General features: G+C 39.4%; 2 protein-coding genes across 3 annotated transcripts; one reads left to right on the top strand and one right to left on the bottom strand.

Moving 5' to 3' along the window:
- Positions 1-8,102: 8,102 nt before the first annotated feature.
- LOC104433358 lies at positions 8,103-13,334 on the top strand. Its single transcript, XM_010046071.3, has 8 exons — positions 8,103-8,724; positions 9,719-9,866; positions 9,997-10,147; positions 10,236-10,361; positions 10,469-10,549; positions 11,940-12,132; positions 12,215-12,485; positions 12,736-13,334. The coding sequence occupies exons 1-8, from the start codon at positions 8,527-8,529 to the stop codon at positions 13,023-13,025; spliced, it is 1,458 nt and encodes a 485-aa protein (XP_010044373.1). The 5' UTR covers positions 8,103-8,526; the 3' UTR covers positions 13,026-13,334.
- A 173-nt stretch (positions 13,335-13,507) lies between these two features.
- Positions 13,508-14,648, bottom strand: LOC120293499 (serum response factor homolog A-like). 2 transcript variants are annotated; one of them, XM_039312988.1, is made up of 2 exons: positions 14,588-14,608; positions 13,508-13,940 (listed from the first exon to the last, which is right to left on the bottom strand). In XM_039312988.1, exons 1-2 carry the CDS (start codon positions 14,600-14,602, stop codon positions 13,674-13,676), a joined length of 282 nt encoding a protein of 93 aa, XP_039168922.1. In that variant the 5' UTR covers positions 14,603-14,608; the 3' UTR covers positions 13,508-13,673. The 2 variants fall into 2 exon arrangements, 1 of the variants encoding a protein (XP_039168922.1); XR_005551375.1 differs by lacking the exon at positions 13,508-13,940 and adding an exon at positions 14,274-14,396 and having other exon boundaries at positions 14,588-14,648.
- Positions 14,649-15,195: the final 547 nt, after the last annotated feature.

Here is a 15,195-nt window from a genome sequence, read left to right as displayed (position 1 = left end):
ATACATAATCACACCACCTGAATTTTCTTATTTTATCCGTTTATAAAAGGCAAGCAGTACTGCCTTTTGGTGAGATCCTTTTTTACACATGGAAAGATGATTATAACAAGTGTTTCTGCATTTGTTCTTATCTTCCCTTGATGCTTATCCTTCATTGTGGATATTGTTTCCCTTAAATGTTTTGGTAAGTTAAGAAGTGTCAGATTTGTGTTTGTTCCCCCAAATGCCAAACATAGCAAATAAACTTGAGGGCTTTATCCTATTTGACCTGGTCATTGATTAACAATGCCATGAAGCTAAGATTTGGAAAAGTCAGCAATGGATTGTTGCCTTGTTTCAAGTTGATTCACAAAGTTCAGAAGTCAATGTTAAAATGACAATGTTTCTGACCTTTTTTTTTTAGGTCTAGTACCTATTTCAGCTTTTTAAAATTCAGGTTAGTATGTCGAATTTTGTAACTTGTTAATATTCTTTCTTCTTCACTTCTCTTTGGCTTAGAATCAGGTGCACAACTCTCTCTTCGCTCACAATCGAAGTGCTCGCCTCTCTCCGCTCAAAAGGTGTAGATTGTCCCACCTCAAACTAAGGTTCTTTCACTTCTATTTTTTATGTTTCTGTTCTTTTTCCCCACTTACATATCCAACTTGGTGTGCTTTTTCACGTGGGTTCATATGAATTGCATTTTAATTTATTTATAGTGTCTCTTGCTTGCTGTTCATAGTTAACATTATCTCTTTTCATTTTTCAAATATGTTTGTATTCATTTTATTGAAAGATGGCAAGTTCATCAAAGGAAAAGGCATATTGGAGTTCTGAACATGTAGAATTTTTTTGTAGATTATGCATTGAACAAATTGAAAAAGGCAATCGTCCCGCGAGCAACAAAAGGGATGGATGGACGGATATAATTAACAAGTTTGAGGAATTGAGGGGAAAAAATATGATAAAAATCAAATGAAGAGTAAGTGGGATAATTTAAAGGAAGAATGGAAAAAATGGAAGCAATTGATTTAAAAGGAAACGAGACTAGGATGGGATCCAAGGAAGAAAACCATTAACGCGAGTGACGAATGGTGGGAGAGCAAATTCAGGTGTTTATCTAATCTTTTGTTACTTTTTTATTTTACTTGTAAGTTCATTTTTTATGATATAACTCCTAAAATATTTTATTATAACAGGTCAATCCTAAACTTAGAGTCTTTCGAATGAAAGGCATACATCCGGATTTGGAAGTTTTGTTGGATCAAATGTTCCAGTACAGTTGCTACTTGAAGTGTTACTTGAAATCCTGCACAAGACTTATGTAATAATGAGAATGTTGAGACCACACAAGCTGATGTTGGTGATTATGCAGGATCTACTGATGATACTTTAGAGCATGATGTAGGTGAAACAAATGCCCAACCAAGTCAAAGTAAGAGCTATAAAAGAATGGTAGAAAGTTCAACGTAGCAAGCTCAAGGAAAGAAAGGAAAAAAATTGAGCCGACCTGATAAATTAGCATCACAAATCGACAGACTTTGTTCAGCTGTTGAAAGTAGGAGCAATGCAACATCGGTTGCAAGGGAGTTTGATCCTTATAAAGAAATTGTGCAAACATTGAAAGCCATACCTGAGATTAAGCAAGACAGAAAGTTGTTCTTCTTTGCATTCTCTCATTTTGCTGAGAAAAAAGACAACAGGCAGATTTTTATGAATTTGGATGAAGATGAAGAAAAAGTTGAGTGGCTGAAGTATAAGTTGGAAGAGCATAATAGTCGCCACTAGGATGCTAGTTACTTCTTTGAACTCTTTCATATTAATCTATGTTGTAATGTGAGACTTATTTTTGGTTGCTAATTTGCGCTACTTGTGAACTCTTCTTATGATTATGTTTTGATGTGAGACATGTGTGTTCAGTTTGTGTTATTTCGATTTGGTGGAATTTACATATATATTGTGGATGATAATTGTTCCATTGATGGATGATTATTCATCACTTTTCTTACTGTTTTGTTACTTTAAACAGATATGGACGATTCTCCTGAAAGAGAAATCGATGAAAAAGAGGATGAGGAATTCAATCAACTTATGGAAATTACTCAAGCCACAATCGCTTATCAAGCAATATACAGTCACAAAAAACCTTGTAGGACATCATCATATACAGGATATGCATGGTTAGAAGAGTTGATGGGCGAAGATGTTAATCCGATAAGGTGTTATCAAATGTTTAGAATGGATAAGATTGCATTTAATAATTTAATGCATGATTTGGTAACACACTATGGTCTTGAAGGAACTAGGAATATTAATGTTAAAGAAATGCTTGGAATATTTCTTCATATTTTAGGACATGGTATTAGTAACGAGGTTAACACAAGAGCCCTTTCAACGCTCTGGGGAAACTATAAGCAGGTACTTTAGCTTAGTATTAGACAAAGTATGTGAAATGGGAAAAGATTTGATCCAACCAGCTGATTGGCAATTTAGGGATGTTCCGGAGAAGATAAAAAATAATCGAAGATTTTATCCATATTTTAAGGTATGTTTTGATTATTCAATAGAAAGAAAGAACTAAATGCAAATTTTGATTATATAATAATATTTGCGTTTTTGTTTTAGGATTGTATTGGAGTTATTGATGGCACTCATATCCCAGCGGTGATACCTGTAAAAGATCATATTCGTTTTATTGGTCGAAAAGGTACACCGACTCAAAATGTCTTAGCGGTGTGTAATTTTAACATGAAATTCATTTATGTTTGGGATGGTTGGGAGGGACAAGCCCATGATACTCGTATTTTCTATGAAGCTTTAGGAAGACATGATGTGCAATTTCCTCATCCTCCTCCGGGTTTGTTAATTAATGGTTTTTGTACATTAATATGTATAAATATGATATATGTTGATCAAATTTATATTATATTTATGCAGGTAAATATTATTTAGTAGATGCTGGATATCCAAATCCAACGGGTTATTTGGGACCATACAAAAAAGTTAGATATCATTTGCCAGAATTTCAACAAGGTCCTGCCCCTATAGGTTATTGAGAAGTATTCAATCGTGCTCATTCCTCGCCGCGATCGGAAATTGAGCGAGCTTTTGGTGTGTTGAAGAAGAAGTGAAAGATTCTAAAGCATATGCCAAGTTTTCCATTTGAAAAACAAGTAAAAATTGTTATAGCAGCGATGACCTTGCATAATTATATACGACGGAACGCCGCCAATGATAAACATTTTACAAGAGCAGATTTGGATCCCAATTATGGATATTCAGTTGATCTTGATAATACAAATGAGGGGGCCGGTACTTCAAATGACAATATATTTTCTGACATGGCGTGTTTACGTGATTAAATAGCAATGAGTTTAGTAAATACTTAAGGATGTTTGTAATTTTCAATGAAAACCTATTTCCTTTTTCAATGCATATGTAATCATGTTTATTATAATGAAATTACTCTTTCTTTTTGTTAATATATCTCTTTTATATATACATCTCGGTGCAAAAATATATATAAAAAAAATGTCATTGAATTTGTTAATATATCTCTTTCATATATACATCTTAGTGCACAAATATAATAAAAAAAGTCATTGAATTTGTTAATATATCTCTTTTATATATACATCTCAATGCAAAAATATAAAAAAAAAATCATTATTTTGTTTTCAATTTTAAAAAAATAAAAATTAAAAACTTAAATTGGTCGCTCTAAAGGACTTCTCAAATATATGTTTACTAAACAGCATTTCCCCAAAGTTGCTTCTCAAGGCTCTTTTCAATTATAGTTTACCAAACAGTTTTTGCATTTCACCAAAACCCTTTAGCTCAAAGGCCTTTGCATTTTCTTAAAGGCTTTTCCCAAAAGCTTTCCCAAACGCACCCTCAAAACTAATTTGTGCAACCATCACAAACCCTAAACTGGTATATTTGTGACAAATACATAAAAACCCAAAAAAATAATACAACTCGTAACAAAAATATAGTAAAATCCGGCAAAAGAATGCTTCAAGTGCCAAAAGTTGGCACAAATGAACACTTAAGTACCAAAACTTACGAAAGTGATACTTAAGTGCCACTTTTATAAATAAATAAAAAAAAGGATTATTTGAGTGCCACATTCGGCAAATCTTGCCGGAAATCCTACGTGACATTTTTTTATCATTAATTTTCTCGCTTACATGGCTTGCGGCAAGCTGGCTCAACAAAACACACACAAAAACGATGTCGTTTTGGTATAATTTGAATTTCAATATAATAATTAATTAAATTAAATTTTTTAAAAAATAAATATTTATTTATTTTTTAAAATGACTTCCCGAGGGGGGGGGAGGAGGAGGAGGAGGAGGGAGGCAGCTGGCAATTGAGGGCTTAGCCCTCGCCGCCGCCGCCCTCCATCGGCCGGAAAGGTGGGGAGTGTTGGCCGAGGCATCGAGCCTTGGCCGGGCCGATGTGCCCTCGCCCACATCCGGGGCGAGGGTCGCGACCCTCCCCGGATCTCGGCAAGGGTCGCCGACCGAGAATGAATTGTAGAGGCGGTAGCTAGAGTTTCAAGAGGTGGGTGACCTCGGCGGTAGAGATGACGGCGGATGATGGCGAGTGTGATGCAAACGAGCAACAACATCAACTCGGCATCTTGTGACTACTTGGCATGGCAGCAATGGAGTTATTGAAGGCCAGATCTGGGTACCGGAGGGTTGGATCTGTGGAAGGAAGGTGAGATTTGGGCTAATTGTGAGAAAAATCCACACCTATGCCAGACCTCCGCTGTGTCACTACCGCCCGACGCCGTCCTTGAGCCGATCACTATCCTGCGTCGATGCCGCTGCCACTGTTTCCATCACCGAGTCTCGTGCCATTGAACGTCATTGTCCCTCGCCGTTGCTAGCCTCCATTGTTGTTGTGCTAGGCAGTCACAAGATGTCGAAGTTGATGTTGCTGCCCGTCCACGTCAAGCTCGCCATCGTCTACCGTTGTCTCTACTTGCCGGCGTCACCCACCTCCCGAAACCTTAGTTGCCGCCTCGCAATTCATTCCCAACCGGTGACCCTCGCCGAATTTGGGGGAGGGTTGCAACCCTCGCCCTAGATCTGGGCGAGGACATGGAGGCCCTCACCGCTAGTCGGTTGAGGTCGCCGACTGATGGCCAGGGCTCTTCGGCCCCGGCCGACACTCCCCCACCTTTTTGGCGACAGAGAGGAGGTGGTGGTGGTGAGGCTTGAGCCCTCGGCCGCTGGTTGCCTACCTCCTCCTCCTCCCCTCCCTTTTTTATTTATTTAAATAATTAGTTAATTATTTATTCATTTAAAATTTAATTTAATTAATTATTATATTAAATTCAAATTATATCAAAACAACGTCGTTTTTGACACTATTTAGTTACATCAACATGCAAAATAACGTTGTTTTGCGTGCAGCTAGCTGGAAAATTGCCACGTCGCGTTTTGGCTGGATTTTCTTGTCGGTGGCACTTAAGTAATCCATTTTGCTCCGATTTTGATACTTAAGTGTCTTTTTGTGCCAATTTTTGGCACTCTAGGGGTCCAGGTGTTATAAAATCTCAAACTAATACAATAGTCTACTATTACATGTCATCCAACTCAGTAATTTTACATTAAAATTTAATGAAAAACTAACAAAGGGTAAATTTGTTACAAGTATATCAATTTGGGATAAATTTATCAAAGATGTACTAGTTTGGAGTTTTTGGTAGTAAAAAAATTAGTTTTTGGTAAATTTGAATTTTTTCAAGGCATTAACCTAATTTATAATATGAGGTATGTACCAACACTTTATCTGATAAATTTATTAATTAATTTTAGATCATCATATTCCGATTCGAGTTGTTTGCCAATGTCATCTTAGAGATATCAATTTTTTTTTTAAAATTTAAGTAAAACTTTTAAGTACGTATCTTATGGGCGTTTATCTTTGCATTCTAAAAACCTCAAGGCCTACTAATCACGGCTGCCAACCCCTCCCTGCCAAGTCGAAGATGTACCCTGTTTAGGTCGGCATTTGGAATGGGCTTTGGGGCTCTAGAGGGGTTTGGCCAAATGTAAGTGGTGTTTGGCTCAAGTTTTTGAAGACTTTGGGAAGATGCAATTGCGTCTTGAAAGGGCTTCAAATGCCTTTAGGGGAATGGAGGGGTAGAGGTCCATTGGCAACATGCATTTTCGGAATGCAAGTTCATCATTATTCATCTTCTTCGGTGGAGAAGTCGATGACCGCCAGCCAAGGGTCATGCACGCCAACGACGCGTTAGCGACCACCGCCCGAGGGTCGCCCGACCCCAGCAACCGTCGTCAGACCTTAGGCGACGCTTGGGTCGCGCGACCCAGGCGGTCACTTGAGGTCACGCGATCTTAGGCAATGGTCGCCGGGGTCGGCCGACAGCTGCTTGGGGCTCGTGACCCAGGCGATGGCCACATGGGGTCACTCGACCTCAAGCGGCCATCGCATGGGGTTGCCCGACCTCGGCGACCGTCTGGGGGCCAGATCCAGCCATCCGGTTGCTAGATTCGGCGGTCCGATGGTCGCGCAACCCAAGTGACTAGTGGCTTGAATTGTGCAACCTAGGCGGTCGCCTGAGGTCGTGAGACCTGAGGCAACGGCTGCTTGGGGTTGCGCGATTTAGGCAATGGTCGCCGGGGTCGAGTGATGGCTGCTTGGGGTTGCGCGACCCCGCGACCGTTTATGGGCTAGATCCAGCCATCCGACCTCCCGGATTCGGCGTCGGTGGCCGGACTTTAAAAAAATAGATTTTTTTTTTTAAAATTTAATAAAAGCCTTTTACAAATACAAATTTTACTAAATGATATTTACATTTCAGAAAATTCCCTTCACCCAAAGGTATTTGCATTTTTGCAATTGCATTCCCTAAAAGCCGAACTAAACGGGCCGTAAATGATAATCGCAGCTATCTTACATCTCTATTGTGTGAGCACGCACATGGCCTCATCTCAAATAGGAGATCGGAGAGTACCCACTTAGCAACACGTAGATAACATTGTACGAGCGTTTTTATTGTCCAACTTGGCACTTCGCCATTGCAACCCCGTTGCATTGGACCTTTTAAGATAGGGATAATGACACCGTAAATATTTGAGCCTTTGCCCAGCATCACATTTAAATATCGAAGCTCTTTTTCTGTGAACCAAGTACCTCAAAATTGAAGATGTTAGTCACTATAAGGCATCATATGTCAATGCGAAAAATAACACCATTAAATAGAGGGGTGATTGATTTTATAATGGATCGGTTTCCATTTTGTAGAAGTGAGAACTAGCTTACTTGGTCCCGATAGTAATATCTTTCTTTCTTTTCTTTTTTTTCATTTTCTATTCCCTATAAGACTGTAAGTGTTGTTGCATAATCTAAAGTCTCATTCTTTAGTGTTTTGGATCTTTGATTAATGAAAATCTCGATGGAAAGATGCCAAAAGTGTGATAAAATATGATCAAGTATCATTACCTTGCTAATAAAAAATGTATCGATTCAGTCCGGTGATTTAGTCCACACTTGGAACTAAGAACATAACTGATAATCATTGATTTCAAATTTTAAGAATTGGGAATGAAGCTAGTTCTATTTAATCAACGAATCGCCCAGATCCATTCGGTTTGGTATGATTCTTGATTCAAATATTCACTTTTAATCGACAATCCACCTCCTCATCCAATGTTGGTCTCTAGGCACGATGCCACCTTAAAGGAGATATATTAAATAGTTAAAATCATTTAATTCACATTATTTTCCTCTCCTACATCATCAATTACCTAAATGGAGATGTCGTGACTTTTACTAGGTAACCGAACCGCATAATCAGTCATGTTTAACTTCTGTAGAGCGCAAGTCAGTAATACCATACAACTACATGACATGACGGTATTAATTAAAGGAATCCTCATATGGAGTCAAATTTGGAAATTTGAGGTACTCGATTGAAAATCTCCTTTGATTATAAAGCGGGAGAAAATTTATGACGCTTGCGATATCCTTATTTTTCAGAACATGCCTTGATCATTTTGAAAAAGGAAAAAGAGAAAAAGAAAAATTGGTGGATCATTTTGAATATAAGATATTCATTCACCCATCCTTTAATCCAGCTGACCGACACCTTGCTCTTTAACTTGGAGGTCTCCATTGTTCCTCCTCGGCTCGGCGTGGGAGCTCCATTTGCTCCGAGAGGGTCGTGGTTTTCGCTTTGGGCGAAGAAGCCTCATCAAAGATCCCCACACCAAAGCCCCTAACAGTTCCATCCCTTCGATCCCCACGCCCATAATCGAAGGACCCCACAACCCCAATCCCCTCCCAAGAACCTCTCGCTTCCCCCTCCCCCTGTGCAAATTCCTCTTTCCCCAATTCCAGCTGAGCAGCACCCGTTTCTGGGTTCCCTCAAGAACGCCGCGTCTCGTCGCGGGAATCGGTGGTTCGAGGTGAATCCGGGAGGGGGATGATGTTGCCCCAGTTGGGTCGAGGTTGAATTGCGCTGAGAGGTGGTGTCCGTGGTGCGGTCTGTGGTGGTGTCTGTGGGGGATGATGATGGAAGGGAGGAGGATATTGGCGAACCCTAGGCCGTGCTCCGGCCGGAGGGTCGTCGCGAAGAAGAGGCCGCGCGGGGAGGGGTTCGTGAACAGCGTGAAGAAGCTGCAGAGGCGGGAGATTCGGTCCAAGAGGGATCGCGCGTTCAGCATGAGCAATGCCCAGGAGAGGTTTCGCAACATGCGATTGACGGTCAGTGTAAATTCCTATTTGGGTTCGCTTCGAAGGCTTTGGGTTCCATCCTTCGATTTTGGATCGTGTGTCGTTAGGAACCATGTAGGCTTGTGTACGCTTTGTTGTCATTCGTGATGCACTCGGGATGGATTTATCAAGGAAAGATGTGAGACTTGGGATGTTTAATTCGCTCGTGCAAACGTTCTAATTCTAGGGTTGCGGGTACTTTATAGCTGTTAGAGCTTGATTGAGGTTGATAAAATGCCTGTGGACAGATTTGGAGTAAGAAAGAAGGATAGTGAATATGTCGTGATAGTTCTTGAATTGAAGTGCGCAATTGAGAAGTAGCTTCTTTTTAAGCGAGCTGAGTGGATGCATATACTCTACCCTTCCTGGGTCTGCTCAATTTACGCTGTCTAGGTTTGAGTTACCATGTTAAAGGAAGGTATTTTTGTTTGAGTGGGTTTTAGCCACTTTGTTCGAGCCATACAGTTGTGAGAGTCCAATTAGATCATATAGGAGAATGAGGTTATACTTAGTTTTGACAAGTTCATAGCTAGTAAACCATGTCTCTGCACCCGTTGAATGCAGATCTTGGAATTAGACATAGGATGTATATTTGTCTGCATCTGGTGCTTTTAGGAGTATTCATGGTGGATCTTCTGCTGGGACAAAATCGTGTTCAGCATCTTCAGAATGGTATTTGTCTTTGGTTCAGACTGATGTTATGGGTTGGGAAGCAGGATTTACACTGCCAGTTCTTATCCCAATGGCTGTCCCACTAGATGGTGACAAATGATCTCTTCTAATCAATTTTTTTCATCATGAAAAGTGAAATCAGAGTACAATCTGTTCAAAATGATGTGAATATAATATATCTTGCATCATAGTTTCTGAAACTTGGTCACTTTTGCCTTTCTAGTCAGTGCGATTATCATCATGACCAGTATGTATATTTAGCTTACCCAAATTTGCACTATTATTAACCAATGGGCAATGCATTATTTTTCAGGAGGAATACGATACCCATGACCCCAGTGGACATTGTTCACCTGTATTGCCTTTCCTGATGAACAGGACAAAGGTTATTGAGATAGTGGCTGCACATGACATCGTCTTTGCCCTTAACCATTCGGGTGTTTGTGCAGCTTTCAGCAGAGGTGCCCACTTGATTCATTTGTCCATATTGGACTGAAAATTTTCACTCAAGTATCTAGTGAGCTAATCCAATGCCTACACACTCTGTAAGAGAATCTGTGTGTAACAGTTTATGTTTGGCTTTTCGTGCAGAATCAAACGAAAGGATATGTTTCTTGAATGTTACACCTGATGAAGTCATTCGGAGTTTGTTTTACAACAAGAACAATGATTCACTTATTACAGTTTCAGTATATGCATCTGACAACTTCAGCTCCTTGAAATGCAGATCTACAAGGATTGAGTGTGTACAGTTTACCTTTTGTTTGTTGTTCTTTCAACTTCAGGAAGCAGATTTAGTACATGACATGATGTATTCTGTTTTCTGATAGATACATAAGGAGGGGCCAACCGGATGCTGGATTTGCTCTTTTTGAGTCAGAATCCTTGAAGTGGCCTGGCTTTGTGGAGTTCGATGATGTAAATGGGAAGGTTCTTACTTACTCAGCGCAAGATAGGTACACTTCTTTGTTATGCTTCTTTGCTAAAATTGTAGATTGTTACCATAGACTCACTCCTTGATTGATGCTCCTCTTTCTCCCTGCTTTTTTTTTTTTTTGCCCAGTATATACAAGGTCTTTGACTTGAAAAACTATACAATGTTGTATTCCATCTCAGACAAGCATGTGCAAGAAATAAAAATCAGGTAATCTCTCTCTCTCTCTCTCTCTCTCTCTCTCTCTGTGACACATTGCTTGTGTGTGCCTGCAAATTTGAACAATGATAAGCTCAATTTCCAGTGTGACTTTTGGTATGAATCATGTGAAGTGAAGAACAAGTAGGGCCTTTGTTAATTGATGCATTTTGTTGTGATACTAGTTCACTTGTCACGGTCCCCTTCTATAAACTACTAAGGGCCTGTTTGTTAATAGGCTAAATAATAACTGATTCTATTTTTTGGTTCTTGATAGTAGATTTGGAACAAAAATCTGTTTGGTAAATATTTTGTTCCTGGAGCAAAAATCCATTTTTTGGTTCTTGGGATCAAAAATCCATTTTTTGTTCCCTGGAATAAATTCTAAACAAAATCAAGAAGTAGAAAAAAGTTGCGTTTTTGTTCTCGGGAACAAATTCAGAATCAAGCTTAATTTTTCTTCATTTCTCCTCTTTTCTTCTCTTTCCTTTCCTTTCCTTTCCTTTTCTTCTTCTTCCTCCTTTTGGGCGGTTGCCGGATTCGGCCATGGCCAGCGAGCGGCCAAGAAGGAGAAGATGAAAAGGGAAAAAGAATAGAAAAAAAGGAAAAGGAGAATTTTAATAAAATTATTAAATAATTAAAAGAAAATGGTTCGGACTAGCAATTTTAAGGTTTTTACCAAATGTATTTCTATTCTGGAAATAGAAATTTTGGATAGTTACCAAGCACTTCCGAATGGTCAAAAATTGTTCTCTGGAGCTGAATAAAAAAGAATAATTTCTGAGCGGAAATTGTTCCTAGGGTTAGAATGATTACTAAAGGCACCCTAATAAGGCTTCTTAAGATAAGTTTAATTGCTGAATTTGTGCAATCGGCTATGTAACTTAGGTGATGGTACATGTACTTTCCATGTGTCTTTTTGTTTCAACTACCTTTTAGCTAGATGCTTAGCCCCCTTTGACCTACTCGTAAGGCAGGTGAAAAAAAAAATACTACTCATAAGGCTTCTTAAGAGAGTTTAATTGCCGACTTTGTGCCATCAGCTATGTAACCTAGGTGATAGTATATGTACTTTCCACATTAGCTAGATGCTTCAGTTATAGATATATTAATGCATGTGCAGTTGTTAACTATACAACCATACTTTGCATTATCCTCTTTAAGAAGAACTGTGCTGTTGTAAGTGCCTGTCACTACAGTAGCCAGTAAACATAAACTCAGTCTCTATATCTACAGTTCTTGCGAGCATGCTATCTTCTGTCTATCACAAATTGAATATAGAAATCATGAGATGGATTTCCAGATAATACGTACATATTATGACATGTCACTGCTTCATTGTGTAATACATATGTATCTTACACTGCTAATGCCTCTCTTTTTCCATTTTTTCTGGTTACAGTCCAGGTATCATGCTACTGATTTTTAATAGATCTACTAGCCACGTTCCCCTTAAGATACTGTCAATAGAGGATGGGACAGTCCTCAAGGCCTTCAACCATCTACTTCATCGTAATAAGAAGGTGGACTTCATAGAACAGTTCAATGAGAAGCTGCTGGTCAAGCAAGAAAATGAGAATCTCCAAATACTTGATGTACAAAATATTTCTCTCTGGATATCTCTTTTATGTCTTTTCCATCTACATCCTGGTAACTGTTGGTTTTTCTTCCTTGAAGGTTCGGAATGCTGAAGTGATGGAAGTTAGCCGGACGGAATTTATGACTCCATCAGCATTCATCTTTCTTTATGAGAATCAGCTGTTCTTGACATTTAGAAACAGAACTGTCTCGGTATGGAACTTCCGTGGCGAGCTCGTGACTTCATTTGAGGATCACCTTCTGTGGCATCCGGATTGCAACACTAATAACATCTACATAACAAGCGATCAGGATCTCATAATTTCTTACTGCAAGGCTGATTCTGACGATCACTGGGCAGAAGGGAATGGTAAACATTCTTCTTCGCAAAATTGACTTCGAGCAAGGACCTTGCATGATTCCGTTGTTGCTGTATTTGCAATATTGACTTTGCTACTCTCAATTGGATACACCTCTCTAAAATTTACCCTTCTATTCCGACATACATTGATTCTTCCTTTTTCACCCAAGTTACATATAGCCTGGGATGACTGTTACTGTGGCTTCACATTTTTAGATGCTTGTGTATGGGATTCATTTGAAAGTCTCTTTTGGTACAGCTGGGTCAATCAATATCAGCAATATCTTGACTGGGAAATGCCTGGCAAAGATAAATGCGACTAATGGCAGTCCAAAGGTCGACGAGTGTAGCAGTGATGGCGGGAACACGAAGAAGATGAAGTTGCTTGGCGGGAAGTTGAAGAAGCAAAAGCTGCTGAGCCACTCTCAGAGGATGAGAAGCACGGTCTCAGAGGCCCTGGAGGACATAACTGCACTTTTCTACGACGAAGAACGGAATGAGATATACACTGGCAACCGTCGTGGCTTAGTGCATGTATGGTCTAATTGAAGAACTTGTCAATTCAGTTGGAAGTGTGGAGAGCCTGCGAAAAAGGGCGTTGCCTGTAGAAAAGCTGTGATGCTCCCCGAGCGCCCTTTGATGGGCGATGGCTGCAAAGCACGTAGGAGTATATTCAAAGTGCAGTCCGTGTTGTAACATTAATAGTTCTCTTAGATTTGTTTGATGATAGCCTATTGAAGATCTGTTGTATTTCAGGGTAGAATGCTAATATCAAATGCAGATATCAAGACATGTATGTTTCAGAAACTCCTGCAAGATTCTTCGATCTGTGTCATCGGTTCGATATTTGCCCTGTTACTAATACTGTTGGCTTGCCATTTATTATCCACCTTGGTCAGATTGGATGCTTCTGCAATTTCTTTTTTAATTGCGAGAACCCTAACTTTTGCTTTAAAATCAAGCACTCTTTTGGCTACTCGCCACCAATAAGCTCGGCAATTCCCGAACTTGGCAGCCACAACTACTGGAACCTCCTACAACTCAACGGAAACCACTGATTGATTTGAAACCACCACCGAGGTCGCCTCCACTGCGTGAGTGGCAAACATTAATCAGTTTGTATGCTCTCCTCTTTTGTCCTCTATCAATTTCTACACTAAGAAAGAAGAAAAACTTTAATATAGTAGATGACAACTACTAATAACAGCAGAGCCAAGCTGCATTCCAGAGTTGGATGTTGGAACGCCTTTGATGAGTCGGCAGTTGCCAAGGAAGCTGCTGCTTAGCCTGCTGTAGCTGCTGCTGCAGAAGCTGTTGTTTGAGTTGCTGATGCATTTGACGTTGCTGATATTGTTGCTTAAGCTGCTGTGTCTGTAGCATCTGTTGTTCCTGTTGCTGCATGGTGCTCATGTTCACCTGTTGTGGAGCAACAGGATTCTGCTGCATAGATCCCATACCAACCACCTGCATTGTACTCAAGGCATTACCTGTTCTAGAGTCCATATTGGAATTCGGCTGTAGGGAATCAATCATAGAATAATGATTCAAATTTCCCATATTGTTCTGCTGCATTGATTCTACAGAACCTTGTAAATTCATTGATTCTAATTGAGGGTTCATTTGATTTTCATGTGACTGCACTTGAGTAGTTTGAGGTTGCAATTGCCGCTGCTGCTGCGGCAGCATTGAGTGCATATGAGGAGGGGGAAGTTGCCCTTGCTGCATAGCTACTTTCCTAGGCCTACTTGTGTTGATAAAGTTTATAATCTGTGTCTCATAATGAACCACCTCCTCCTTGAAAGAAGGCACTATATCAGCTTTGTTAACTTGCAAAATAGCAATTACGCCCTCCAACATCAATTTAAAATTTTTCAATTTGTCAAGCTGATCTGACTTTGGCTGTAGCGGAAGAGACTCATGCTGCAATGTATAAGAATAACATATGATAAGAAAGAGATAAAAAAGGATGATAGACCATTTAAAGATTTAAAAATCAATTATTAGTCTGCTTTTCTTAAGAAATGTTCACTCCATGTAACATATTAGGAAAGAATCAAAATTAAGCAATAACTTTCTTGGAATGTTCCCAATAGCAGACTTTATTCACATACCTGCTGTAACTTCATAGAGATTTTCTGTACATCTCATTTAATTCAGGTAAATATGCTTCCCTCATGGATTTCATCTGAAACAAAAATAAGTAGTGTATTGATCAATCCAAACTCCTCCCGGGTCGTTTTCTTCTACCAATCAAATAACATATATCTTCCAATACTTTATTGAGAAAAATAACTGCAGATACTCACATTAACAGCAGGCAACTTACAGTAAGTTCCGCTGATAGTATTTCTCCAAGGCTAATTATCGTATGATCTATACATTTTTAGCTACAATCATCTCCCAAGAGCAAAGAAACAGGAAATAAGTGAATGAAAGAGAGGACAAAATGACTTAGCATTTTCGAATTACTGGAAACAGATAATCACATGTTAGTACTCACAATAAATATCTAAATAAAGCTCAACTCTTATATCAGACTTAGCCTATTGAAGATCTGTTGTATTTCGGGTTAGAATGCTAATATCAAATGCAGATATCAAGACATGTATGTTTCAGAAACTCCTGCAAGATTCTTCGATCTGTGTCATCGATTCGATATTTGCCCTGTTACTAATACTGTTGGCTTGCCATTTATTATCCACGTTGGTCAGATTGGATG

Source organism: Eucalyptus grandis, chromosome 1 (assembly GCF_016545825.1).
Source record: "Eucalyptus grandis isolate ANBG69807.140 chromosome 1, ASM1654582v1, whole genome shotgun sequence".
Lineage (NCBI taxonomy): Eukaryota > Viridiplantae > Streptophyta > Magnoliopsida > Myrtales > Myrtaceae > Eucalyptus > Eucalyptus grandis.
Note: the sequence above shows the minus strand (reverse complement) of the source record. Positions and strands in the feature narration are given on the sequence as shown.

What these genes read in the sequence shown, in the direction of transcription:
- LOC104433358 (XM_010046071.3), top strand. Translation starts at nt 8,527, where the DNA reads ATGATGATGGAAGGGAGGAGGATATTGGCGAACCCTAGGCCGTGCTCC. An exon ending in TTGTGCAGCTTTCAGCAGAG is followed by an intron (nt 9,867 to 9,996) that starts GTGCCCACTTGA and finishes CTTTTCGTGCAG; the next exon opens with AATCAAACGAAAGGATATGT. An exon ending in ACTTACTCAGCGCAAGATAG is followed by an intron (nt 10,362 to 10,468) that starts GTACACTTCTTT and finishes TTTTTTGCCCAG; the next exon opens with TATATACAAGGTCTTTGACT.